At 35.2% G+C, this 27,209-nt stretch overlaps 1 protein-coding gene across 10 annotated transcripts in view; it reads right to left on the bottom strand.

The window, feature by feature from the left end:
• The window catches only part of LOC138700988 (partitioning defective 3 homolog), a 467,315-nt gene that overhangs the window by 199,949 nt on the left and 240,157 nt on the right, over window positions 1-27,209 (bottom strand). For 9 of the 10 annotated variants that reach the window (XM_069827458.1, XM_069827457.1, XM_069827456.1 and 6 more), the window contains exon 2: window positions 5,096-5,682. The exons of the other annotated variant lie outside the window; for it this stretch is intronic. In XM_069827458.1, the coding sequence (XP_069683559.1) occupies window positions 5,096-5,299 (204 nt within the window). In that variant the 5' untranslated portion in view covers window positions 5,300-5,682. The remainder of the gene's footprint in view (window positions 1-5,095; window positions 5,683-27,209) is intronic. 10 annotated transcript variants of the gene reach the window in all.

Consider the following 27,209-nt stretch of genomic DNA (forward strand, 5'->3'; position numbering starts at 1 on the left):
ATAAGTAAATAAACAAACAAATAAATAAATAATAAATATACAATGAAAAAAGAAGAAAATACACAGTAAGAAGACAAACAAAATGTAAATAATGAGGAGGAAATAAATAAACACAAATAAACTGTAGAAAATAAATAATGAATAAACAACGAAAAAAAACTTGAGAGACGAAAAGAATTCTTGTGTCTACGCAGTTAAACAATTCCAAAGTATAATCGGGAATCGAACAAACGAAAATAACCGGTCTGTGATGAATAGTGTTCAACATTACCCTACATTAGGAATGTATGCACAAAAATGGACCAAAAACCGTTTTAAAAATGTTCACTAGTGTACAAAGCGGTTTAATGTGTCGAGTTGTGCTCCTACCTCATAATAACTAACTGTGAAATGACAAAGTCCATTGCGAAATGTTTCCAAACGTTATATGAGACAACACATTCTTTTGTCTCTATTTCCATAACAACACGTGTTTTGTAAGGAAAACAAACGAAAGTTTTGCTATGACATCTGAGGCTACTACATTTTTTTATCACACATCACATTCTTCTGTTCCTTATTTCCTTGGTAACTTATTTTCAGAATTGAAGATGAGAAAAAACGTTCTTCTGTTTTCCATGAAAACAAAAGAAGGTAGCTCTAGAATTCTGCTTGTACACATCAAATTTTGTGCGAGATCGTGCGTATTTGCTTGGTTTCCGCACAAAACCAATCCGCGGAAAGTCTAAAATTCCACATTCAGTATTCCCAACCTAACAATTTCCCTCTTTTTACTGCTTAAGTGACATATTGATTTTACTGCTTTAGGCTTTTAACATATTATTTTTAGAGACGTTCAATATAGTAATAATTATAAATTGGAAACTTACCACTGCAATTTCACCTAAATTGCAATGTTAATTATTGTTTTTAAATATTTGCAAAAATTAAGTAAACTTTACAACTCCACTAAAGTTACTGCATTCGTGATGCAAGTAACATTAAGGAAGCTGTGAAAAAATCAACAAGATTCCAGACTCATCATAGACTGGGGGGGGGGGGGGGAACAGACGTATATCACGGCCTGCTGGAGTATAGTAAACACAGAAAATATTTTAAAGCAACAATGTTGAAGATAGATATTTTTATTTTGCAAATTTGCCGTCATTGAACAGAAACCAAGATGGAGATTTCATTGCAACTAATTAGAAATTCCTATTTCAGGTATGTAATAAACGATCTTCGCACAGAATAATGTACGATACACGAGCGGTATGTTTTCTTTCAATTCTCGGAAATTAAAAAAGCTCAACTACGTTTCGCTTTTTTCAAACTTTTCCTCGAACATGAAGACTTCAACATACCGCTCTTGTAACGCATATTACTATTTCTTCCAATTCAATACTTCACAAGAAAATTTGATCGTATGCAAGCAGTTTAGGCTATTGCCGGTTATAAAATGCGACGTATATCGCTTTCTTTTGTTTTCTTGTTTCCACGGTAACTTATCGCTCCCGAACAGGAGAGATAAATTAACATAACTGATGATAGTCTTGACCTTTCCGAGTAACATTACTGTCTAGTACGGTTTATATTTCATTTTAACTCGAATTGTTTGGCCGCATATCAGTTTGACGTGTGTACCGAAAAGGAACATAACCTCAATCGTTATCTGTGGCGACATGTACCGCGAGCGTGTTTACCCACTATCGCCTTCAAGGTTTACGTGCAAGCTAGCCAGACACGGAAAGCTGGACTTGGGAATGAAAACGTTCTATCCGCATTCACACGTGGAATGCGGTGCACCATATGTTAACTGTGTGTGGTGGACCAATTGACTGGGAGATCAGAGATTATGAAACATTCTATGAGATCTGTGCGGAGTACGGATTACGTCATTTAATCATTCTTCCATTGCTCCATCCTCCAGATTAGAAGTTGCATTAAATAAAAAGTTATGCGCAGATCAAATTGTACATTACAAGCTGTACATTAAGCGTTATTTAATGAGATCTAATGTTGATCTGAAAATACTCTCTATCTCATGAAGTTATGAGATTCACAGTTTAATGAGACCTAACACCGATAATATGGGGATCGTTTAAATTTAAAAAAATTACGAGATTCGCCGTTTAATGAGATCTTATGCTGGTAAGGACAACATCTAAATCTAGAAAAGTTATGAGATTCACAATTTAAAGAGATATGACGTTGCTAGGGAAATGAAAAATAATTTCAAGAAATTATGAAGATTACAGTTCAGTGACTGTTGACGTTGCTATGGGAATAATATAAATCGCAAATTGTGACGTTGGCAGTTCAATGAGATCTGACGTTCAAACGAAAATATTCTATCTCAAGAAGTTATGAGATTCACAGTTTAATGAGACCCGACGCTAATATGGAAATCAAAATTTAAATTTTTGAAAAATTGTAAATTTAAATTTATATACTATAATTGCAAATTGTATTGTGTAATTATTAATTATAATTGTATTGTAAAATTATTAATTTCAATTCAGGAATCCGCCCCTGAGCACGAGTTCTACTCTTTCAGGGGCGAGCTAAAGTTTTTCTGTATATTTCACATTTTATGTTACAATTATTAGCTAAATAATAAATAAATTAATTAATTAAATCTCACAAAGTTAATGAGATTCGCCGTTTAATGAGATCTTTTGTTGATAAGGACAACATCTAAAGATAAAAAAGTTACGAGATTCACCATTTTAATGAGATCTGACGTTGATAGGGAAATAAAAAATAATTTCAAGAAATTATGAAGATCATATTTCAATGACTTTTGACGTTGCTATGGAAATAATATAAATGCGTTCGTAGTTCAATGAGATCTGACGTTCAAACGAAAATATTCTATCTCAAGAAGTTACGAGATTCACAGTTTAATGAGATCTGACACTGTTATGAAAATCACAAAGTTACGAGATTCGCCGTTTAAAGAGATCTTATGTTGATAAGGACAACATCTAAATCTAAAAGAAGTTACGAGATTCACAATTTAATGAGATCTGACGTTGCTAGGGAAATCAAAAGTAATTTTAAGGAGTTATGAAGATCACATTTCAATGACTTTCGACGGTGCTACGGAAATAATATAAATGCGTTCGTAGGTCAATGAGATCTGACGATCAAATGAAAATATTCTATCTCAAGAAGTTATGAGACCTGACACTGTTATGGAAATCATTCATATCTCGCAAATTTAATGAGATTCGCCGTTTAATGAGATCTTATGTTGGTAAGGACATCTAAATCTAAAAAAAATTAAGAGATTCACAATTTAATGAGATCTGACATTGCTAGGAAAGCAAGAAATTATTTCAAGAAGTTATGAAGATCACAGTTCAATGACTTTTGACGTTGCTATGGAAATAAAAGACACTTCAAGAAGTTACGAAGATCACAGTTCAATGACTTTTGACGTTGCTATGGAAATAAAATACAATTTCAAGAAGTTATGAAGATCACAGTTCAATGATTTTTGACGTTGCTATGGAAATAAAAGACAATTTCGAGAAGTTATGAAGATCACAGTTCAATGATTTTTGACGTTGCTATGGAAATAAAAGACAATTTCAAGAAATTATGAAGATCACAGTTCAATGACTTTTGACGTTGCTATGGAAATAAAATACAATTTCAAGAAGTTATGAAGATCACAGTTCAATGATTTTTGACGTTGCTATGGAAATAAAAGACAATTTCGAGAAGTTATGAAGATCACAGTTCAATGATTTTTGACGTTGCTATGGAAATAAAAGACAATTTCAAGAAGTTATGAAGATCACAGTTCAATGATTTTTGACGTTGCTATGGAAATAAAAGACAATTTCAAGAAGTTATGAAGATCACAGTTCAATGATTTTTGACGTTGCTATGGAAATAAAAGACAATTTCAAGAAATTATGAAGATCACAGTTCAATGACTTTTGACGTTGCTATGGAAATAAAAGACAATTTCAAGAAGTTATGAAGATCACAGTTCAATGACTTTTGACGTTACTATGGAAATAAAAGACAATTTCAAGAAGTTATGAAGATCACAGTTCAATGACTTTTGACGTTACTATGGAAATAAAAGACAATTTCAAGAAGTTATGAAGATCACAGTTCAATGATTTTTGACGTTGCTATGGAAATAAAAGACAATTTCAAGAAGTTATGAAGATCACAGTTCAATGATTTTTGACGTTGCTATGGAAATAAAATACAATTTCAAGAAGTTATGAAGATCACAGTTCAATGATTTTTGACGTTGCTATGGAAATAAAAGACAATTTCAAGAAATTATGAAGATCACAGTTCAATGACTTTTGACGTTGCTATGGAAATAAAAGACAATTTCAAGAAGTTATGAAGATCACAGTTCAATGACTTTTGACGTTACTATGGAAATAAAAGACAATTTCAAGAAGTTATGAAGATCACAGTTCAATGACTTTTGACGTTACTATGGAAATAAAAGACAATTTCAAGAAGTTATGAAGATCACAGTTCAATGACTTTTGACGTTACTATGGAAATAAAAGACAATTTCAAGAAGTTATGAAGATCACAGTTCAATGACTTTTGACGTTACTATGGAAATAAAAGACAATTTCAAGAAGTTATGAAGATCACAGTTCAATGACTTTTGACGTTACTATGAAAAAAATATAAATAGCAAGTTAAGACGTTCGTAGTTCATTGAAATCAGATGTTCAAATGAAAATATTCTATTTCAAGAAGTGATGAGATTCACAGTTTGGTAAAATTTGGCGTTGCTATGGAAATAGGTTTAAACTAAATGAGGAAACTGCGAAATTCACTATTTAATTAGATCTGATGCTGCTATATATACGGAAATGTAAATATCGAGAACGTCATTATCGCCGAAGAATAAATTTCGTACAGATAATTACCAGTCATGTGACCTTCTCAGTTCTTCGACAAATGTCGTCAGCTAAGTTACAGCACCCAAATCTTAAAAATCTATCGGCCCTGTACGAAACTGCGATATTGAAATTTGTGTACAGAGGCAATGTAAGGCAACCCCGGATCTCCGAGGATAGCTGCTTTGCCCCCTGATCTAACGTTTCGTAACCGATGAACTCACCTTCTTGGGAGGTTCCTGGAGGCGGTTCTGCATCTGCTGGAGGTTCCTGCGAGCCACCGAGTCTGCCAGCGACCTCTGGAGCTTCTCCACCTTGTACGTCTGCCGCCAGCCGAAGAGCTGCGCCAGCTTCTCCGCGACGTCCGCGCATCGAGGCCCGCCAGAACCCCCTTCGGGGTCCGAACTGGGATGGCAACTCTCAAACATCGCGCGGACTCAATGGCACCCCATTCCGATACAACTTCTGGTCCACTCAAACTGTATTTCAACGAAGCACTGATTTGCATGCACCACAACTGCGATTAACATCGCATTTCAATTGTTCGTAAATTCATTCCGATTTCACTATGGCAACCAACGCTTTTAACTACGAGGTTCACTTGTTTTTATTCACTGAGACTTCAATGATGCATTCAATCTCGAAATTCATTTGTTTATGTACCCGAAATATCACCATGGTAACCAACGAGTTTAATATATCTCTTCAATTGTTCGTGGACTCATTGAGGTTTCTTCCCAGCAACAGAACCTGAGTTATTCTAGGAGCTACACACACGCTTAGAAATATCTTCTGATTATCTCGGTAAGATCTGCAGAAAGCGAAGAATATTGTAACACATAATGGCAGTAATTTCTATTTTCTTTAGGGTACGTATTAACGTTTTGGAGGAAAATCTACATTTTTTAACCAACCTTTTTAAGATATTTATCAGACAACATATGAAAATAGACTAACATAACCATATATCAGAAACTTCAATTTCACTTTTTGATTCCTTAAAAAAAATAATTAATTTAAAATTATTCTATTTCTTCAAAATGCCATATATTTTCTAAAAATTATTCAATTTTGAAATTTCTTTCACTGAGATATTGCTGTTTATGCGTACAATGCTCTGTACTAGGATTTTGCAGCTAACATTATTACAAAGAAAATTTTAGTCAAAAAAACGCCATTTCAAACGTTAATACATACCTTAACGGGAGAGGCAGGTGAAAATTGAATTTTAGGAAATATGAAAGCTAAAAATTTAAAAATTAAATTTACTCTTCTTTTCTATATGTAAAGCAATTAGGGAAAATTTGTTCCCTAGTGTTTGGATAAGCTAATTCAGGAATAATGTTTTTGAAATTAAAAAAAAAAAAAAGTATGATTAAAAAAAAAGCCTAAAACGTTTCCAAATTTTCACATTCAAGTCTGTTTTCTATTTTATTTTTATCCAATATTGTATGTTAAGTAAAATGGGCATTTGCAGATCAGTGCTGTTATTACTTTGCGTTTTAAAAAATATTACGTAATGAGGTTTATAAAATTCCAAGTACTTTAGCACACAACTCAATTTAAAAAATTTTGTGAGCAATATAGTTTAAGGAGTAGAGAAAAATGGATGCACAGAATTAATGCTTTCATGAGCATGCATAAAAAATCAGCCTTCTAGTATACAGTTTCTGTGGAAGTTTTAGCATTTTTGTAATATGTAATCTTTGAAAAAAAAAAGTGTGGAAAATGACATTTTAAAATTTTCATGCACGAGGCATTTAAGGCGCAGTCATTTAAAAATAGCTGATTTACGACCGGTTGCAGACGGCGTAAGTGACTGAAACTTTGGGAATACATTTTTTAAAGCATAAGTTATTTTTTTCTCAGAAAAATAAAACATTTGATTTTTGATCATAAATGATTAATTTTCACCTATCTGCCCCTTAATTACTGTTATTTTTTTATATCTTTGGTTTGTTTAGATTTTTTATTACTTTATATGTGGTCCTCTCCAAACGCGCTAACAATTTATAAAAAAAATAATAATAAGTAAACCTTGAAATAAAAAGCGAGAGACACAAATTCCGAATTTGTATAAAACGAGAACATCAATAAATTCACTAGAAGCTAAAACGAAACAGAAACGAGGGGTGGGCGAGAATGGGCATGAGAATAAAATTTTTAAAATAATAAAACATGTGTAAGTTTATACAGGTTTTTTTTTAAGTAACGAATAACTGCAATTAAAATTCAACGAGCGGATTTCGGAAAAAAAAAAAAAAAAAAAAAAAAAAAAAAAAAAAAAAAAAAAAAAAAAAAAGCTGAGACTCGCGAAACCTTGTATTTAAGAACGAATGTTTTTACGGAAACAATATATTTTTGCGACTATTGTTGTTTCAGTTATGGCGTCATGGGCAGCAATTTAAAATTAAAACCTACAGTTTTAATAGCATCTGGAAGAGTATAAAATTTTTTATGCTCGACCATGCCGACATGTAGTAATTATACATTAAAGTACAGGTGTTCAGCCAATGACAACTCAGCTTTGTATCGTTATAAAACCGCAAATATCGATTATTCTCGGATATGCAATCGAAAGACAATTAGCGAAAAGTCACGGAGGCTGGAAATTCAATACTGTCGCAGAAGGTTATGTTCTGTCACTATAATAATTAGCGTTAATTGTAAATAATATTCAAATAAATTCAATTTGTCATCTCGTTTTTCAATGTCGAATTCAATAATCAAGGTTATATCAAGTTTAACGGGATTACACAAGGTCAATGACATTATTGTTCCTCGGAAAAAATCAATACTTTCGCGTCTGCGCACATCTCACAATTCACGACCTAGAACAAGGTCACTTCCGATCTTTTTTTTTCAGGTATTTAACGACGCTGTATCAACTACTAGGTTATTTAGCGTCGATGAGATTGGTGATAGCGAGATGATATTTGGCGAGGTGAGGCCGAGGATTCGCCAGAGATTACCTTGTATTCACATTACGGTTGGGGAAAACCTCGGAAAAAACCCAACCAGGTAATCAGCCCAAGCGGGGATCGAACCCGCGCCCGAGCGCAACTTCAGACCGGCAGCCAAGCGCCTTAACCGACTGAGCCACGGCGGTGGCTCTTCCGATCTTGTCAGATACAAATAAAATGTATACATCTGAATAATTTCAAGTTAGAAATATGGTCGAGCATAAAAAGTCGTATGAAACTTGCCTATAATGGTAATTAAGACGCTCGTATGAATATTATGAAACTCGCTTGCGCTCGTTTCGTAAACAAACATACTTGAGTCTTAATTAATATCATTATAGGCTCGTTGCATGATGTACTATTATGCAATATTTCATTTGTTTTATAAAAAGCACTACGACTATGGTTACTATGGTAGCCCTAACTATTTTAATTTCCGATACATTTTGTTAGCTCTTGTATTAGGAAAGCAGTTTTATTGATAAAATCAAAATAAAACAAGATATTCTTAATAGAAAGTATTCATGTTCTAACGATGACAAATGAAGAACAAGGGAAAGACTAAAACTGATTAGGAAGGAAAATAAAAGAAATATGGACATAGTAACAAAAGACAACTCATATCATCCGCTCGAGGCCTATCAACGTCTGGGTACGCTAGTCGTTTGTTTCTTCACGAATTCATCGATAATCGAGAACCGTTTAGTCTGCTGATTGATTTCTCCCGCGGTTAAAGCTTACTGCCATCGGTGCAGCCAGCCAAACGGCCGGTCATTAAGGAAATTTATTCGCACGGCTCCCACTGGGTATGGAAGCAAACACTTTCTAAACGCTTACAATGTCTAAACGCCTGCCTGGTGGCCGCGAGGTAGCGTGCAGATATTGACTGAAATGGTTACGATGGAATGGCGAAAATGTGATGGCGTTGGTGATGATTTCATGTGGTGATACTGTGGTGATGTATTCATAATGATGGTTGTAGTGGTGATCTGATGATGATGTGGTTTTCGAGTTGGTGGTGATAAAGCTGTGATTTGGAGATACGGTTGTAGTATTATCTGGTGATAATATTGTACCGGTTGTGGCGATCCTATTGTGAGTGATGGTAATATTGTTGTGATGAGAAAAACGTATTTGTGATTCTCCTGTTAAAATAATGGCCACATTCAATCAGGTTGTTTTTAAGATGGACAATACTTGCTTTATACAGGGTGGACCATAAGTAACATTTTTAAATTTCAGGGGGTTAGAACTGTTTTCAGAACATAGGAGAAGTGATAGTAGGAGGAAGAAGAATAAAGTGCATAAGATTTGCTGATGACATGGCGTTGTTAGCAGAAGAGGAGATGATACTAAGGGATATGCTACTGGAGCTAAATGACAGCTGTGAGCAGTATGGGATGAAGATAAATGCAAACAAGACGAAGACCATGGTCATAGGAAGAAAAGTAAAGAAGGTAAACTTACGAATTCTAAATGAGGCAGTAGAGCAAGTGGACAGCTTCAAATACTTGGGGTGTACTATAAGCAGTAACATGAGCTGCTGCCAGGAAGTCAAAAGGAGGATAGCAATGGCAAAGCTAGCTTTTAATAGAAAAAGGAGCACCTTCTGCGGACACCTGGAAAAAGAAAGATACTCGTGAAGTGCTTTGTGTGGAGTGTAGCATTGTATGAGGCAGAAACATGGACATTACGACGAAGTAAAGAAAAGCGACTAGAAGAATTTGAAATGTGGATATGGAGAAGAATGGAAAGTGTGAAGTGGACAGACAGAATAAGAAACGAAGCTGCGTTGGAAAGAATGGGTGAAGAAAGAATGATGCAGAAACTGATCAGGAAGAGGAAAAGGAATTGACAGGGTCACTGGTTGAGAAGAGTTCGGGATAGAAGAAATCAGATGATAGACGACGTTAAGATATATGGATCATATGCGGAGACTAAGAGGAAGGCAAGAAAATAGGAAAGAATGAGAATGCTGGGTTTGCAGTGAAAGACCTACCCTTGGGCTGAACACTATGAATGAATGAATTCTTTGATACATTGCAAACAAAAAAGTACAATACAATTTTTCTCGTTTTCGCTTCTTTTTTGAGACAAACATGTTTTTTTTTTTTTAAAGAAACATTTCATAGTGTGTTTTGGGAAAGCCATTGATTTAATTCCCAATATGCTCAGTCAATTTAAGAGATCAGTGCATTATGATATTAAATTACTGAAATAATTTTAGTTTTGTCCTTTAAATGTGCATAAATTTTATCTGAACTTGTTTTTCATTGATAATATAGCAAACCAGAGTTGGCAACACTGATGTAGCCAACTTTGTTAATGTTACATTTGTGTAAAATCAAAAAGTCACTTAATTTTTACAATTTCTCAGGTATCCTGTGATGTAATTGAAGACATTATCATAAAATCAACCCTTACCAAAATTGCTATTTTTTAGGGGAAAAAAATAAAAATAAATAGAACAACACATGTCAGCTATTTCCGCACAACTGGTATTTATTCTTGTGGCTATTGCACCTGATATTGATCATTTTTGGAGTCTATAAACATTAGAAATAATAGAAAATGTGTCCTTAACTCAATTTCATTAAAAATGACTAGGACTGCTTTTGTAATAATGTCTTCAATTTATGTAGGTTTCTGGAGTCTCCCGTATGTATGCCGCTCCAGGGCTCTCAAATACTTAAATCCCACCCTCATTATGGTGATCATATGTCGAAGGTCATCATATTAACGTAGGAATGTTGGATACTGCGCCAGGGTATGCCTGAACGCCCGTGTTTGTACATAATAGCCACTGCTGGTATCCTATCTCAATGCTCTTGCAATCAGCGCTATGAAATTGTTGTTTCAGGTGGCCGTGGCCACGTGAGCGGACTGCAGTTGTCGTGGCAACAGACGCGATAAAAAAATATACAACTTCTCGCATAGTCATAATAACTCTTTCGCAATTAAAAGTGCATGCCAAGCCAACCTTCGATCTCCGCTCACATCAACACAATATGCAGTGGTCCTTGGGTTGATTCCTTAACTAGTCCACAATGTAAGGAAATATGTAATAATCTCAACGCAAAATTAAATCCAGCAGTCTTTAGAATAAGCATTCATGATAACCTCAGTTCGATCCTCGAAGGCGCATAATCGATCTAGATTTTTCGTGGTTTCCATGAGATCCTAGAACAGTGATGTCAAAGCAAGCGCATTTTTCTGACCTTGACGTCGTGCGCGGGCATCAAGCGTTAAGTATGGAAAGAGGAAGGGTTGTGTATATGAATAAGCAATCTGTTGGATTAAGAAAACAGTGGTGCACAAACTTCAAAAGGAACGTGAAATTTTATGTCGTTATTTTTATATGGCTTCTTTCTGTTTAATATGATCTATATTGTCTGTAAAACAAAAGTACTAACACTGATTTCTTAATATTGCACTTGTGTTTTAAATCTTAATAACATAATAGAGAGTTAAGAAGGAATATCCACTTAAATTCCATAGTAGTACAATATTATACTGTATTAAGTGGATGAAACACATCATTCATAAAGAAAGTGATATTCCAAAGAAAGAGATAGAGTATGACATGATAAGTTGGAATTTACAGTATATTGATGGTATCTTTAGCCTTACAAAAGTAATCAATAAACTAATCAAAACAATATTACAGTACTAAGCAAAGTTACCTAGGTACTGTATCTGTTTTAAGTGTAACTAATATTACATAACAAATCTCTTATCGCATTATGCTTTTAAGGTGATATTTGTGAGCAACTTCCTATCATCAGAATATTAAATTATTTTCTCGAAATCTGCTGAAGCTATAGAGCTGACATTTTTACAACACATGGGCACGTATCTTTTGCTTATGATGTAACAGTAGTTGCTTTGTTAATTCATTTCCTTACAAAGAATTTCCATGCGAATATTTTCAAAATTTTCAATACACTATCTTCAGTAATACGTATATACGGTATATTAGATTTACGAAAACATTCTGTAAGGCTACTAAATAAATAGGCCTATAACTGAAAATTTCACTTTTCTATACGAAAAGTTGAGAAAATATTCCTTTTGAATAAAAAAATCATACTTGTGAAAAATGAGCATTAAAATTAAAACTTACATTCTTATAATGCACTTATACTTCTCAGGCAAATCTAAAAATTACCATGGATACAGTTTTAATAAGTTCTCTTCCCTTTATCTATTGAATCAGTGCTGGCCATCCCTGAATATAGCTCGACCAAGCGGCATATACCACCTCTTTCGTCTGTCTCTTTCCTTTCCGCTGTAAAGCGCTCAGGCTCTCCTGGGCTCAAAAGCGCGCGCTTGCTCCTGTGGGCATCAAATGACATGACTGTCCTAGACCGTAAACAATGTATGGCACAGGTACCGCCTTTTAGCCTCAAGTGATTATACTTCCTCTAGCAAACAGTATTAATCAATTTACAGATTTTACTGAAATATTTGACAAAAAATTAATTTGAAGTTTCAGCAAATCAAACGAGTTCCCTTCTCTACACAGCACTGTTTTTGACAACTGATATTCAGTTTTTTTTTAGTTGGTTATTTAACGATGCTGTATCAGCTACTATATTATTTTTTTAGTTTCAATGGGATTGGTGATAGCAAGATGGTATTCGGCGAGATGAGGCCGAGGATTCGCCATAGATTACATGACATTCGCCTTACGGTTGCGAAAAACCTCGCAAAACCCCAACCAGATAATCAGCCCAAGTGGGAATCGAACCCGCGCCCGTGGATTTCAGAGTTCTCGTCAGGAAACCACAAATGTATTAGAACGAAATTTTTTATTACTTTTTTTTTTACACAATTTCTCATTTATTTCGCAAAAACAATTACATATCGCATTTTCAGCCTCACTTCACCTTTCGTCTAAAATGCAAAACTACTTTTCTTTTTAGTGGGTTATTTTACAACGTTTTATCGATTGCTGTGGTCATCCAGCGTCTGAATTAGGGTAAAAAGTTGGTAATATTGTGATACTAATAATATTATGACACTTCTTTTTGAGAATTTTTTTACAATTTTACTGAGAGAAGGGCCGGTTTTGTGCAGAAACTTGTCCATGAAGTTTCCCTTACTACGAATAATTTCAAGGGAAAAATTGTTCCGGGGCCGGTATCGATCCCGGGACCTCTGGTTGAACGTACCAGCGCTCTTACCAACTGAGCTACCCGGGAACTCCACCCGACACCGTCTCAACTTTTCCCTTTATATCCACACAACTCGCGTGGGCTGACGAAACGCCAGAGACCCACATCGAGTGCACACAAACTCTGTGTGACTTGGAATTGTGGTTTTCTGTTAACGTACACAATGACCAGAGGTCCCGGGATCGATACCCGTACCCGGAACAATTTCTCCCTTGAAATTATACAAATCTGCTTTACAGGGAGCTTTACCTGAAAGACTAGATTTGCATTCCCTGACTATGTTGACGCAAAAAACCGATCTTCCTCTCGCTCAGTAAAATTGTAAAAAAATTCTCAAAAAAAAAACTATCATAATATTACAGACGTGGACAAATTACTAGCAAAATTGAAGATTTTTATTATATATTTCTACAAAATATGATTTTTTAGCTTAGACTACAGTTGACATTTTTGCGTATTTCGAAATTATTAGAAAAATTGAAGATTGGTATTGTATATTTTTTTACGAAGTTTGACTCTTCAATTTGGACTACATTTGATATTTTTGCATATTTACAAATTATTACCAAAACTGAAGATTTTTATTATATATTTTTACAAAATGTGACTCTTCAATTTGGACTACATTTGATATTTTTGCATATTTACAAATTATTAGCAAAACTGAAGATTTTTATTTTATATTTTTACAAAATTTGACTCTTCAATTTGGACTGCATTTGATATTTTTGCATATTTACAAATTATTAGCAAAACTGAAGATTTTTATTATATATTTTTACAAAATTTGACTCTTCAATTTGGACTACATTTGATATTTTTGCATATTTACAAATTATTACCAAAACTGAAGATTTTTATTATATATTTTTACAAAATTTGACTCTTCAATTTGGACTACATTTGATATTTTTGCATATTTACAAATTATTAGCAAAACTGAAGATTTTTATTATATATTTTTACAAAATTTGACTCTTCAACTTAAACTACAGTTGACATTTTTGCATATTTCTATCTATTGTAATGATAGAAATATGCAAAATTGTCAACTGTACTCTAAATTGAAAAGTCAAATTTTGTAAACAGAATTATCATAACAATCGTCAATTTTGTTAATAATTTGTCCACGTCTGTATTACCATCACAATTTACCAACCTTTACCCTATATTATGATGGTGATAATGCCGGCGAAATGAGCCCAGGGTCTAGCGCCGAAAGTTACCAGTATTTGTTCTTGATGGGAAGAGTGAATACCCTTGAAAAAACCTCAACCAGGTTCGAACCCGTGCTCGCTTGTTTCACGGTCAGACGTGTTAACCGTTACTCCACAGTGGTGGACTGCAAAAGTACTAAATTATCAATCTATAAATAGTAGAGAATGAAAATACTAAACGTCATATGTATGGATAAATGCTAAATCATTTATCGCTAATGCCAAAAACCACGAATTCCAACGACAGATACGCATTGCGTTGTGTAATAGTAATATGCGTTACAAGAGCGGTATATTGAAGTTTTCATGTTCGAGAAAAGTTAGAAAAAGCGAAACGTAGTTGAGCTTTTTTAATTTCCGAGAATTGAAAGAAAACATACCGTTCGTGTATCGTACATTATTTTGTGCGAAGATCGTTTATTACATACCTGAAAGACGAATTTCTAATTAGTTGCAATGAAATCTCAATCTTGGTTTCTGTTCAATGACGGCAAATTTGTAAAACAAAAATATCTTTCTTCAACATTGTTGCTTTAAAATATTTTCTGTATTTACCATACTCCAGCAGGCCGTGATATACGTCTGTCTTTTTTTTCCCCCCAGTCTATGATGAGTCTGGAATCTTGTTGATTTTTTCACGGCTTCCTTAATGTTACTTGCATCACGAATGCAGTAACTTTAGTGTAGTTGTAGAGTTTACTTAATTTTTGCAAATATTTAAAAACAATAATTAACAGTGCAATTTAGGTGAAATTGCAGTGGTAAGTTTCCAATTTATAATTATTACTATATTGAACGTCTCTAAAAATAATATGTTAAAAGCCTAAAGCAGTAAAATCAATATGTCACTTAAGCGGTAAGAAGAGGGAAATTGTCCTGTGTGTTAGGTTGGGAATACTGAATGTGGAATTTTAGACTTTCCGCGGATTGGTTTTGTGCGGAAATCAAGCAAATACGCACGATCTCGCACAAAAATCGTTATCAAACTCTTTCAGAGTTATTTTTTCCTTTGGACCACCCTGTATATACCTCAATCACCGTAACAGGGAACGAACCACACACCTTTCAAGACATTAAGACCTTCCTTTCATACGTCCCACTTTATAATGCTTATAAAATAAAATTGGTAGCGATTTTCTTTTGTCAGCTATAGCACTAGCACGAATTAGTAGCCTAGCAACCGCATATAGTTAACATAGATGGTGCTATTGTGACAAAAGACGACACACAATGATGTTGATTTGTTACTAACAATGCACGTAAATGCCATCTGAGAGGCCGCATTCCAATGCGCGGGGTAATTTCGCTCTTAGCCCAACTCGTAGAGCGTGATCTCGTTAGGGCTACCACTGACAGGAGGAGAAAGCAACAGTACAACAATTGCAGTGAAGTAACACCTAATTGAGTATGTAATAGCCCGCAAATTAATTGTTGCACACGGCACGAACTCCAGTTTTCAGGAATTCAGTCGCTTTCGGCACCAGTATGAACTCACGCTCGACGTGATTCTTGCTTGGTTTCAAAAGGAAACGGAATTCGCATGTCGGCATGGCAACCAGCAGGATGCTTTTGTTTTAACATTCACCATATTCAGTCTTTCATATGTTAGGCCTACTCGCTTTTTGATTTTGTCTCTAGCGAATTGTATTTCTTTCTTTTTCCCTTCTGTTTTTCTGTTTTTTTTTTTTTCGCTTCCATCTTTTGTATTTTCCTTAAGATTTCTCTCCTTTCCTTCCTTCCTTTTTTATTTTTTTTTTGTTTTTGTTTTTTTTTTTCATTTTTAATTTGTAATTTGTAATTACACTTGTATCTTGCATTTGTTTCTGTTTTATCTCTTTTTTCATGTTATATGCAATTCTGTTGTGGTCTTGCCAGAGAAACAGTCCCATTCCGAGGCTTATTTGAAGGATACGCAACAAGCTTTTTTTACGGTGATCGGTTGTTAGCCCTTCGCCCAACCCCCAAGCTGGAGGACCACCCCTCATCGGCTGTCCGCGACTGCTTATTGAATTTTTACAGGAGAATGGAGAAAGTTACACAACGCAGAACTGCACGCATTGTATTCTTCACCTGACATAATTAGGAACATTAAATCCAGACATTTGAGATGGGCAGGGCATGTAGCACGTATGGGTGAATCCAGAAATGCATATGGAGTGTTAGTTGGGAGGCCGGAGGGAAAAAGACCTTTAGGGAGGCCGAGACGTAGATGGGAAGGTAATATTTAAATGGATTTGAGGGAGGTGGGATATGATGATAGAGACTGGATTAATCTTGCTCAGGATAGGGACCAATGGCGGGCTTATGTGAGGGCGGCAATGAACCTCCGGGTTCCTTAAAAGCCAGTAAGTAAGTAAGTAAGTAAGTAAATAAGTAAGTAAAGTAAGTAAGTAATATGCAATTCTGTGTTTTTTTTAACAAATCTGTGCTGTCTATTGTATTTGGGGCTTTGCCCTGTTATAGAAATAAATAAATAAATAAATAAATAAACAAATAAATAAATAAATAAATAAAGTAAATTGTCCGAAATTCCTTTCTTACATCTTGGCTCCAATTAATTCCCTTTTTCTCGTCACATACCGTTATCACAATCTATGTTAACTATTGCATATGTCGTTGCTAGGATACCAAATCGTGATAATGCCATAGTCTAGTATATACAGTCACGAAGCTTGAGTTGTGAGGGTACTGGGAACAACAAACTGTGCTGGTACTATTTCGCATTGTCTGTAATTAGGTGATAGTAGCGATTCTAGTGGTTAGCAACTATCTATGGATGCATATTTACTACGTATTGAGCTTCGTGACTCTATATACTAAACTGTGGTAATACTAAACTGACATAAGCAAATCGCTGGTAAGTTCATTTTATGTGCTTTATTAATGAACATTAGAGTCAGTCTTGTTATGTGGCGTTAACACAATCTATGTTAACTATATGTGGTTGCTAGGATACGAAATCGTGATAATACTAGAACTGACATAAGCAAATCGCTGTTAAGTTCATTTTATGTGGATTATTGATGAACATTTGAGTCAGTCTTGTTTTGTGGCGTTAACACAATCTATGTTAACGATATGTGGTTGCTAGGATACGAAATCGTGATAATACTAAAACATAAGCAAATCGCTGGTAAGTTCATTTTATGTGCTTTATTAATTAACATTAGAGTCAGTCTTGTTATGTGGCGTTAACACAATCTATGTTAACTACATGTGGTTGCTAGGATACGAAATCGTGATAATACTAAAACTGACATAAGCAAATCGCTGTTAAGTTCATTTTATGTGCATTATTAATGAACCTTAGAGTCAGTCTTGTTATGTGGTGTTAACATTATCTATGTTAAGTATATGTGGTTGTTAGGATACGAAATCGTGATAAGACTAAAACTGACAAAAGCAAATCGCTGCTAAATTCATTTTATGTGCATTATTAATTAACATTAGAGTCAGTCTTGTTATGTGGCGTTAACACAATCTATGTTAACTATATGTGGTTGCTAGGATACGAAATCGTGATAATACTAAAACATAAGCAAATCGCTGTTAAGTTCATTTTATGTGCATTATTAATTACAATTGAACCTTAGAGTCAGTCTTGTTTTGTGGCGTTAACACAATCTATGTTAAATATATGTGGTTGCTAGGATACGAAATCGTGATAATACTAAAACATAAGCAAATCGCTGTTAAGTTCATTTTATGTGCATTATTAATTAGAATTGAACCTTAGAGTCAGTCTTGTTATGTGGCGTTAACACAATCTATGTTAACGATATGTGGTTGCTAGGATACGAAATCGTGATAATACTAAAACATAAGCAAATCGCTGTTAAGTTCATTTTGTGTGCATTATTAATTACAATTGAACCTTAGAGTCAGTCTTGTTTTGTGGCGTTAACACAATCTATGTTAACGATATGTGGTTGCTAGGATACGAAATCGTGATAATACTAAAACTGACATAAGCAAATCGCTGTTAAGTTCATTTTATGTGCATTATTAATTACAATTGAACCTTAGAGTCAGTCTTGTTTTGTGGCGTTAACACAATCTATGTTAACTATATGTGGTTGCTAGGATACGAAATCGTGATAATACTAAAACTGACATAAGCAAATCGCTGTTAAGTTCATTTTATGTGCATTATTAATTACAATTGAACCTTAGAGTCAGTCTTGTTATGTGGCGTTAACACTATCTATGTTAAGTATATGTGGTTGTTAGGATACGAAATCGTGATAATACTAAAACTAACATAAGCAAATCGCTGTTAAGTTCATTTTATGTGGATTATTGATGAACATTTGAGTCAGTCTTGTTTTGTGGCGTTGACACAATCTATGTTAACTATATGTGGTTGCTAGGATACGAAATCGTGATGATACTAAAACTGACATAAACAAATCGCTGTTAAGTTCATTTTATGTGCATTATTAATTACAATCGAACCTTAGAGTCAGTCTTGTTATGTGGCGTTAATACAATCTATGTTAACTATATGTGGTTGCTAGGATACGAAATCGTGATAATACCAAAACAGACAAAAGCAAATCGCTGTTAATTTCATTTCATAAATAGGGATATTACTGATCTGTGACAAAGAATTTAAAGTATGTTCACAGAGAGGTAGTTAAGAATAAAGTAGATTAGAGCGTGGGATATTCTACCATATGCGGGCGTGTGTTAATACACACCTAAGTACAGTCTTAGAAAAAAAGTTTTGTCGCACTGATATACTTTGTAAGTCACAGAAAGAAGGCAGTGGACATGTACAGAGGACGAGCGACCTGGTTCACAAGACAAGGACTAGTTGAGGTAATAAAATTAGTTTTGTTTCGTTGTGTGTCGGATCATGCGCAATGCCGCCTTTCTGGAACTTACAAAGTATCTGTGCGACCGACAAAACTTTTTTTATGACTGTACAGCAATGGCAAAAAAAAACCGGACCGACGGAATAATCAAAGTCCCCGAAATGAGCCACTGCGCATGCCACGCCCGGGTTCACAAGATAACGAGTGATGTATTGAAAGTGTTGTAGTTTCGACTCCTGACGTAGCCCATTTCGAAAGCCATTAGAGAATAAGCTGGTAATTCATGTTCTGGGTATAACAAGCTAATTAAATAGTAAAATATCGCTAAAATCGAAAAGTATTGGGAATAAATTTGAATAAGGAACAAAAAAAGTTTCGCAAATCAAGCTTTCAAGTAGCTATAACTCCCTGTGAATTTGATTTAAATAATCTCGAAGGAAAAATTGTTCCGGGGCCGGGCATCGAACCCGGGACCTTTGGTTAAACGTACCAACGCTCTACCAACTGAGCTAACCGGGAACTCTACCCGACACTGATCCTTCGAAATTATTCAAATCAACTTTACAGAGAGTTATACTTGAAAGCTTGAATTGCATAATACACGTCACTGTTCGTTAACAGAAAACCACAATTTAAGTCACACAGAGTTAGTGTGAACTCAATGTTGGTTGCTTGACGGTTGTCAGCCCACTTTAAGGTCTGTGGATATAGTAGGAATTGGATCGGTGTCGGGTAGAGTTCCCGGGTAGCTCAGTTGGTAGAGCGTTGGTACGTTTAACCAAAGGTCCCGGGTTCGATGCCCGGACCCGGGATAATTTTTCCTTCGAAATTATTCGAAAAAAGTTTCCTTCCTAGGCAGGATTCGAACCATGAAAGTCTTAGTTACCAGTCTATCGTGCTCTGGAAAGCTCTGAAATCAGCTGCAAGGGTCGGTCCGGTGTGTTTTTTTTTTGCCACTACTGTACATGACTTTCATATTTAACTCATCTGGGAAGTATTCGTAGTAGCAGTAGTAGTAAAGTGCTACTTTTGGAGTCCTGTGATATAAATACTGACAGAAAGCACTAAATTTGGAGAATTACACAGTTTACAGAAACATGCTAAGTGAAGATACTCTTTTACTCAAAAATATTGACCTCAAGCTTACCCCACACAAAGATATCCAGCCGTATCTCCTCAACGATAAGTAAGGAGTCCATTCTCGCCACCTCCCCTAATCTAAGCTCCGATATATTTACCAGGAGCACAGAAGAGGTTCCTAGGTCAGACAATATTCGTGAAAGTGGACTTAATGTTAATTGTAAAACAGTAAGCAAACGATAATTTTTTGGAGCTTTCTCTTGGTGTAAGGCCCACGGTTGTGGCCTTTGCCCAGGCGTGACTTGCAAGGTCACGAGATCATCTATTTTTTCCCACCTGCGTTCTTGTTCTATCGCAGGAATCTTGGCAGACAAGAGTCCTTGCATAAATCAGTTAACAATCCCAGGTTACTAATTATGAACAAGTTGATGGCGTTCCAGGGGGCAAAGGAAGTTCTTGAACTTGGACCGGACGCCCAGAAGACGTCTGGTTCCGCCGCTGGACGTGGGAAGCGTTCGCATCGCGAGTGGACTGAGTCAACAATGCAAAACAAGTATGGGAACGAAGGATTACTGGGGTCAGCTAAGCGAGAAATATACGAGATTACACGCTTAACACATTCCACATTAGAAAGCAGTACCTACCGTGCACGCAATGAAATACATTGCAGAGAATGGAAATAGAAGAAAAATGCGGCTACTTCTAATAGACAACCAAAGGCATTTCCCACCAACTGATGTCTGTAATCTAATCTATCTCATCTACTTTGTCTAATCCAATCCATTTAATCTATCTAATCTACCGAATCTAATTATGTATCTTATCTTTCTAATCCAATTCAACTTATCTAATATAATCCATCTTATCTAATATAATCTATCTTATCTATCTAATCTAATCCAATCCATCTAATCTATCTAATCTAATTCATCTAATCTACCGAATCTAATTATGTATCTTATCTTTCTAATCCAATTCAACTTATCTAATATAATCTATCTTAGCTATCTAATCTAATCCAATCCATTTAATCTATCTAATCTAATTCATCTAATCTACCGAATCTAATTATGTATCTTATCTTTCTAATCCAATTCAACTTATCTAATATAATCCATCTTATCTAATATAATCTATCTTATCTATCTAATCTAATCCAATGCATCTAATCTATCTAATCTAATTCATCTAATCTACCTAGTCTAATTCATCTAATCTACCTAATCTAATTATTTATCTGATCTTTCTAATCCATATATATTATTTTAATGTACCGAAGTACATATGATATTTCCGTGATTTAAGACGGTGCTTAGGCCTATTCCGTCGGATCCCGGCCAACTAGTCACTCATAACGAGTGCACCTCAGCACATGTGTGGACTTCGGTCCTACGTTCATAGACATCTATGACATAGTGCAGAGGGCGGCCACTAGAGGGAACCCAAGAGTTGGAGCTTAATCTGAGACGATTCTATCCGACGCCGGGGTTGTATCCGGTGTGGCCTAGTGGATAAAGCATCAGCACGTAGAGCTGAAAACCCGGGTTCAAATCCCGGCGCCGGAGAGAATTTTTCTCCGTTCCATTACTCTTTCATTGTATTTCTAATCCAATTCAACTTATCTAATATAATCCATCTTATCTATCTAATATAATTATCTTATCTATCTAATCTAATTAATCTAATCTACCTAGTCTAATTCTTCTAATCTACCTAATCTAATTATTTATCTTATCTTTCTAATCCAATTCAACTTATCTAATATAATCCATCTTATCTATCTAATATAATCTATCTTATCTATCTAATCTAATCCAATCCATCTAATCTATCTAATCAAATTCATCTAATCTATCTAGTCTAATTCATCTAATCTACCTAGTCTAATTCATCTAATCTACCTAATCTAATTCATCTAAGCTATCTAATCTAATTAATCTAATCTTTCTAATCCAATTCAACTTATCTATCTAATATAATCCATCTTATCTAATATAATCTATCTTATCTAATTTTTGTCCACACCTGTGGAGTAACGGTCAAGGCGTCTGGCCGCGAAACCAGGTGGCCCGGGTTCGAATCCCGGTTAGGGCAAATTACCTGGTTGAGGTTTTTTCCGGGGTTTTCCCTCAACCCAATACGAGCAAATGCTAGGTAACTTTTGGTGCTGGACCCCGGATTCATTTCACCGGCATTATCACCTTCATTTCATACAGACGCTAAATAACCTAGATGTTGATACAGCGTCGTAAAATAACCCAATAAAATAAAATAAAAATTATCTAATTTAATCCAATCCATGTAATCTAATCTACTCTACCTGACCTGTCTACTGTCTAATTTAATTCACCTCATCTATACGAGTATAATCTATCTTTTTAATTGGCTATTTTACAACGCTTTATCAACTGCTATGAGATAAAAAGAAGGTGATAATGCCAGCGAAATGAGTCCTGGGTCCAGCACCGAAAGTTACCCAGCATTTGCTCTTAATGGGTTGAGGGAAAACCCCTGAAAAACCTCAACCAGATAACTTGTCTCAACCAGGATTTGAACCCGGACCCGCTCGTTTCACGGTCAGGCACGTTAAACATTACATCACAACGGTGGACTCTTCAAATTAAACAGGAGAAAAGGTAAACATAGAAATTATCCCTTTCTAGAGAAAATTTAGTCCCGCGTTCGAGTCAAGGAATTTTCTCATTAAATTTCCGTCAGTGTATCGAACCAGATCCCACCCAGCATCGTGACGAACTTGGGGAGATACAATGAGTAGCGAAATCAGGTTTCGAAAGTCAGCTGTTGAAGAGATCATTGTGCTGACTACACGTTACCCCCGTACTGGTTGGATGATCGTTCAACTCTGCTGATGTATGAGGACGTCAGACCAGCAGTCGGCTGGTCAGTCTTGGCCCTGTGGGCCACGGATTTAATTTATTTTAATTTTTAGGGAAAATTTGTGCAAGATCGGAAATTCAAACTGCTAAAAGTTGCTGGAGTTTTAGTATATAGTCCCGAAGCCCTTGTATATTCAAGGGAACAAACAAAGCTAAACGAGTTTCCATCAGTCCACAGAACGCCATGTTTTTTATTCTCTTATTTAAGGACGCTGCATCAACTATTAAGTCATTTTACTCCTTCAGGGAAGAACTAAGATTGTATTTCTGTCAATGTTATTTTATTAACAATAAACAATAAACAATTTAGCGTCGATGTAATTGGTGCTGGCGAGATGATGCCGAAGATTAGTCATAGATTACCTGACATTAGGCATACACTTGGGGAAAACCTTTGAAAACCCCCCCAAGCGGGAATCGAACCCACGCTGATGAGCACCACCAAATCAGCAGGCAAATACGTCTGCCGCCTGAACTATCATCGTAAAAATTGTTTTATGTGATATGGTTGCTTATCTTATACATTAGACCAGACTGTACCGTAAAGCCAACGGTCAAGAATGCTTGTGGATGCAACAAATGTGGATTTTTAACAACAAATGAAGTGGGTGGACAACGAATAAGGAATTTCTTACTCTAATCTTATTTTATACATTTTCAAGAACATTATACACACATAGAGGATCTCTTAGCGTTTTCTGGTTAGCTCACAGATGGCGTTAATTGTAAACAATGTGATGATGAAACACATGTCCAGGTTTTTGCCCAGTGATAGACAGGATTATTTGAAGACAAGTTAGTTAATAACCCGGAACACTCGCAATTATACAAGTTCCCAGACTAGATAGACACCTGGGAACTTTTCCCCTTCAAGAAAAATTCCTCAAGAGCCGACACCGGGATTTGAACCCAGGATATCCAAATCTTGAAGTCAGCACAAAGGTAGTCAAGAAACGAATATGAAACATCCTTTTGACACGATTATGCTGGTAATTTAGTTATTTGCCACTAGAGGGCTTTGAGGTTTGATATGTGAAAATACTAAACACTAAGTTAAATAAAGTCCTAAGAAAAAAAAAAACAATTTTTTAAATTCCTAATTCGTTGTTCACTCACTGTAAACCAACATTTTTTTCTTCGAAAATAAGGATTAGAAAATCTATCTGAAAAATGAATCAACTAGCAGTTTTATATTTCACAGTTTCAGATATTCGTGACTTTTATTAAAGTCTGGAACATTTTTATCGCACGAGATGGAACATTTTTATCCCATCTATTTGATTCTGATGGTGAAATTTCGTGTACGCTCCATATTGCATTTGGCCACTACTGTAGACAGCTGTATATATGTGTTTATGGGGACCATATATCCCGAAACGTATCCAATGCCCATTATCATTTCTGCATGCATATTCATGTGGCAGCCATCTGTTATACAGTACGTCAGAAAAACAACCTGAACCTGTTTATTTCGTCAATATCTAATTGTCACTGTCCCGTTATCAATGCCCGGTATTGTCACTGACCACAATGTCAAATCCAGTAGGAACTTCATTTCGGATCGAACGCTTCAAATCTCCGCAGTAGAACGGCCTTCAAAACTAAGAGGATGAAATTTATATAAAAAAAGAGGCTGTGGTGCAGATTCTATTCCCATACTTCCACGACTATGATTACACCACTGTTCCATGCAGTGCCAAAGTATAATTTGTACCTTCAGAATAGCCTCAGTAGTTGAAATGGCGTGTTACATAGCGTGTGTTTGTATGAAAATTTGAATAATTTTACATGTACAGGGTAAGCTTATACGATTTGAGGAAAAAACACGTCGATTTAGATTTCGAGGGAGGGGAAAGTTCAAAACCACTGTAGATTGAATTATCTGTTTCACTCTTTTACCCCCACCTACCAAACTTTTGAATTTCAAATTGTAAAACATTATCTTCAGACACGCCATTTTGAAAGGGATGATAAACCCTATCTCTCTACCAAAAATAAATTAATTTGGTCCATCCGTTTCCGAGATAGAAGCAGAAATGTATCGTTAATGAATAACAATAATACTATTAAAAATCCATTTATAACAAATGACAATAGAAACAGAATCGCAATATTTCACGGCCTACTGACAAATACAAATATCTACACACGCGATAAGACCTAATATGTTAAAGCGTGTATATAAATAAAAGACGGTCATTTCCATGACAACAGGAGCTCCAGTCATATCAGACTTACAACATATTTTGTGCGAGATCGTGCGTATTTGCTTGTTTTCCGCACAGAACCAATACGCGGTAAGTGTGAAATACCACATTCAGTATTCCCAACGTAACACACATAACAATTTCCCTCTTCTTACCGCTTAAGCGCGACATTCATTTTACTGCTTTAGGCTTTTAACATATTATTTTTAGAGACGTTTAACATAGTAATAATTATAAATTGGAAACTTACCACTGCAATTTCACCTAAATTGCAATGTTAATTATTGTTTTTAAATATTTGCAAAAATTAAGTAAAGTCTACTACTCCACGAAACTTATTGCATTCCTGATACAAGTAACATTAAGGAAGCCGTGAAAAAATCAACAAGATTCCAGATGCCGATGTTATTACTGCAATATGTTATATAAATAATATTGTTAAAATATTAAAATGAAAAATAAATCATTACATAACCTTACCGTTTGTTTTAAGTTCGCATTTATAGACTGGGGGAAAAAAAAGACAGACGTATATCACGGCCTGCTGGAGTATAGTAAACACAGAAAACATTTTAAAGCAACAATGTTGAATATAGATATTTTTGTTTTGCAAATTTGCCGTCATTGAACAGAAACCAAGATGGAGATTTCATTGCAACTAATTAGAAGTTCCTCTTTCAGGTATGTAATAAACGATCTTCGCACAAAATAATGTACGATACACGAGCGGTATGTTTTCTTTCAATTCTCGGAAATTAAAAAAGCTCAACTACGTTTCGATTTTTCAATCTTTTCCTCGAACATGAAAACTTCAACATACCGCTCTTGTAACGCATATTACTATTATTTTCTAATACACATAGTAATAGCACAATATCTCCATAATATCAACTAAACTTTAATTAATTTCAAGTTATAGGAAGTCTATTATAGTCTCCATAGCAACATAGCAGAGAAAAAACAGTTGAAACAGAGTGTCTGTCCTAACGCAGGTAAATCATAACTGGGGATTACTGAACTGTGTCGAATGTCGTGAAAGGGTTGGGAATGCTGTGGTTTATGCAGGTAGAGGTACACCCTGTCGGGGTGGCGACTCTTCCGGGAAGTGGCTCTGCTATGAAGGGCTGCAGTACAACAAGGAAGTGGGGAAGGGAGAGCCCATACACGGATCAAACATGAATTCAAGCCTCACATGGAAGTATCAGTCCACTACACCATGAATGATAAATACAGCACTACAATAGGGATCTGAATCAGAGACTGTACGAAGAATGCAAAGTCATTACTAATGAATGGGTTACTGGTATTAAGAAAGAAAATAAGAAATAATGAATGACTGGAAAATAAAAAAAGAACGGCAGAATATTTAAAGAAATCCAAATAATGGCGTCTAACGTCTATACCTCAATTGAAGCAATAAAGTTCAATATGTACTTTCTTTAATATTACGTTGTAGTATATTTTATTTGATACTAGCCTTATCCGTGCGCTCCGCTGCACCCGTTAGAAATAAATGTAAAGTCATTACATAATTAAAATAGGACGTTTGATCGAAGGAACATTCGTGTTTGATAGAAGGATAAATCGTTTATTATGTTACTTAATTTAAATTGTATTAAAAAAATTAAAATGCGATCATTTTGATCCAAAGACCACTCTTTTGGTCATAAAAATTATTTTAGGAAATACAGGAAACGAATGCCTATCAAGTTTTCTGTGCGTAAGAAGCTATTTTAATCCTACCTGTCCTGGATTCACTCAGAAGTTACTGTAATAACATTATAGCATTATGTCCATCTAGAGAAACTACACTTTCCAATGGTGAAATAATAATTAATTATACAAATCGGTTAATTTAGCTTCCGATATTACTTCATACAAACACAGAAACATTATCTGTAGGCTATCTTTCATAGCTTTCGATTGTTGCTGCCCAAGGCCCCTTATAGACGAAGTCATTTGTTTTTTATTTCATTACAC

Source organism: Periplaneta americana, chromosome 6 (genome assembly GCF_040183065.1).
Source record: "Periplaneta americana isolate PAMFEO1 chromosome 6, P.americana_PAMFEO1_priV1, whole genome shotgun sequence".
NCBI classification, from domain to species: Eukaryota; Metazoa; Arthropoda; class Insecta; order Blattodea; family Blattidae; genus Periplaneta; species Periplaneta americana.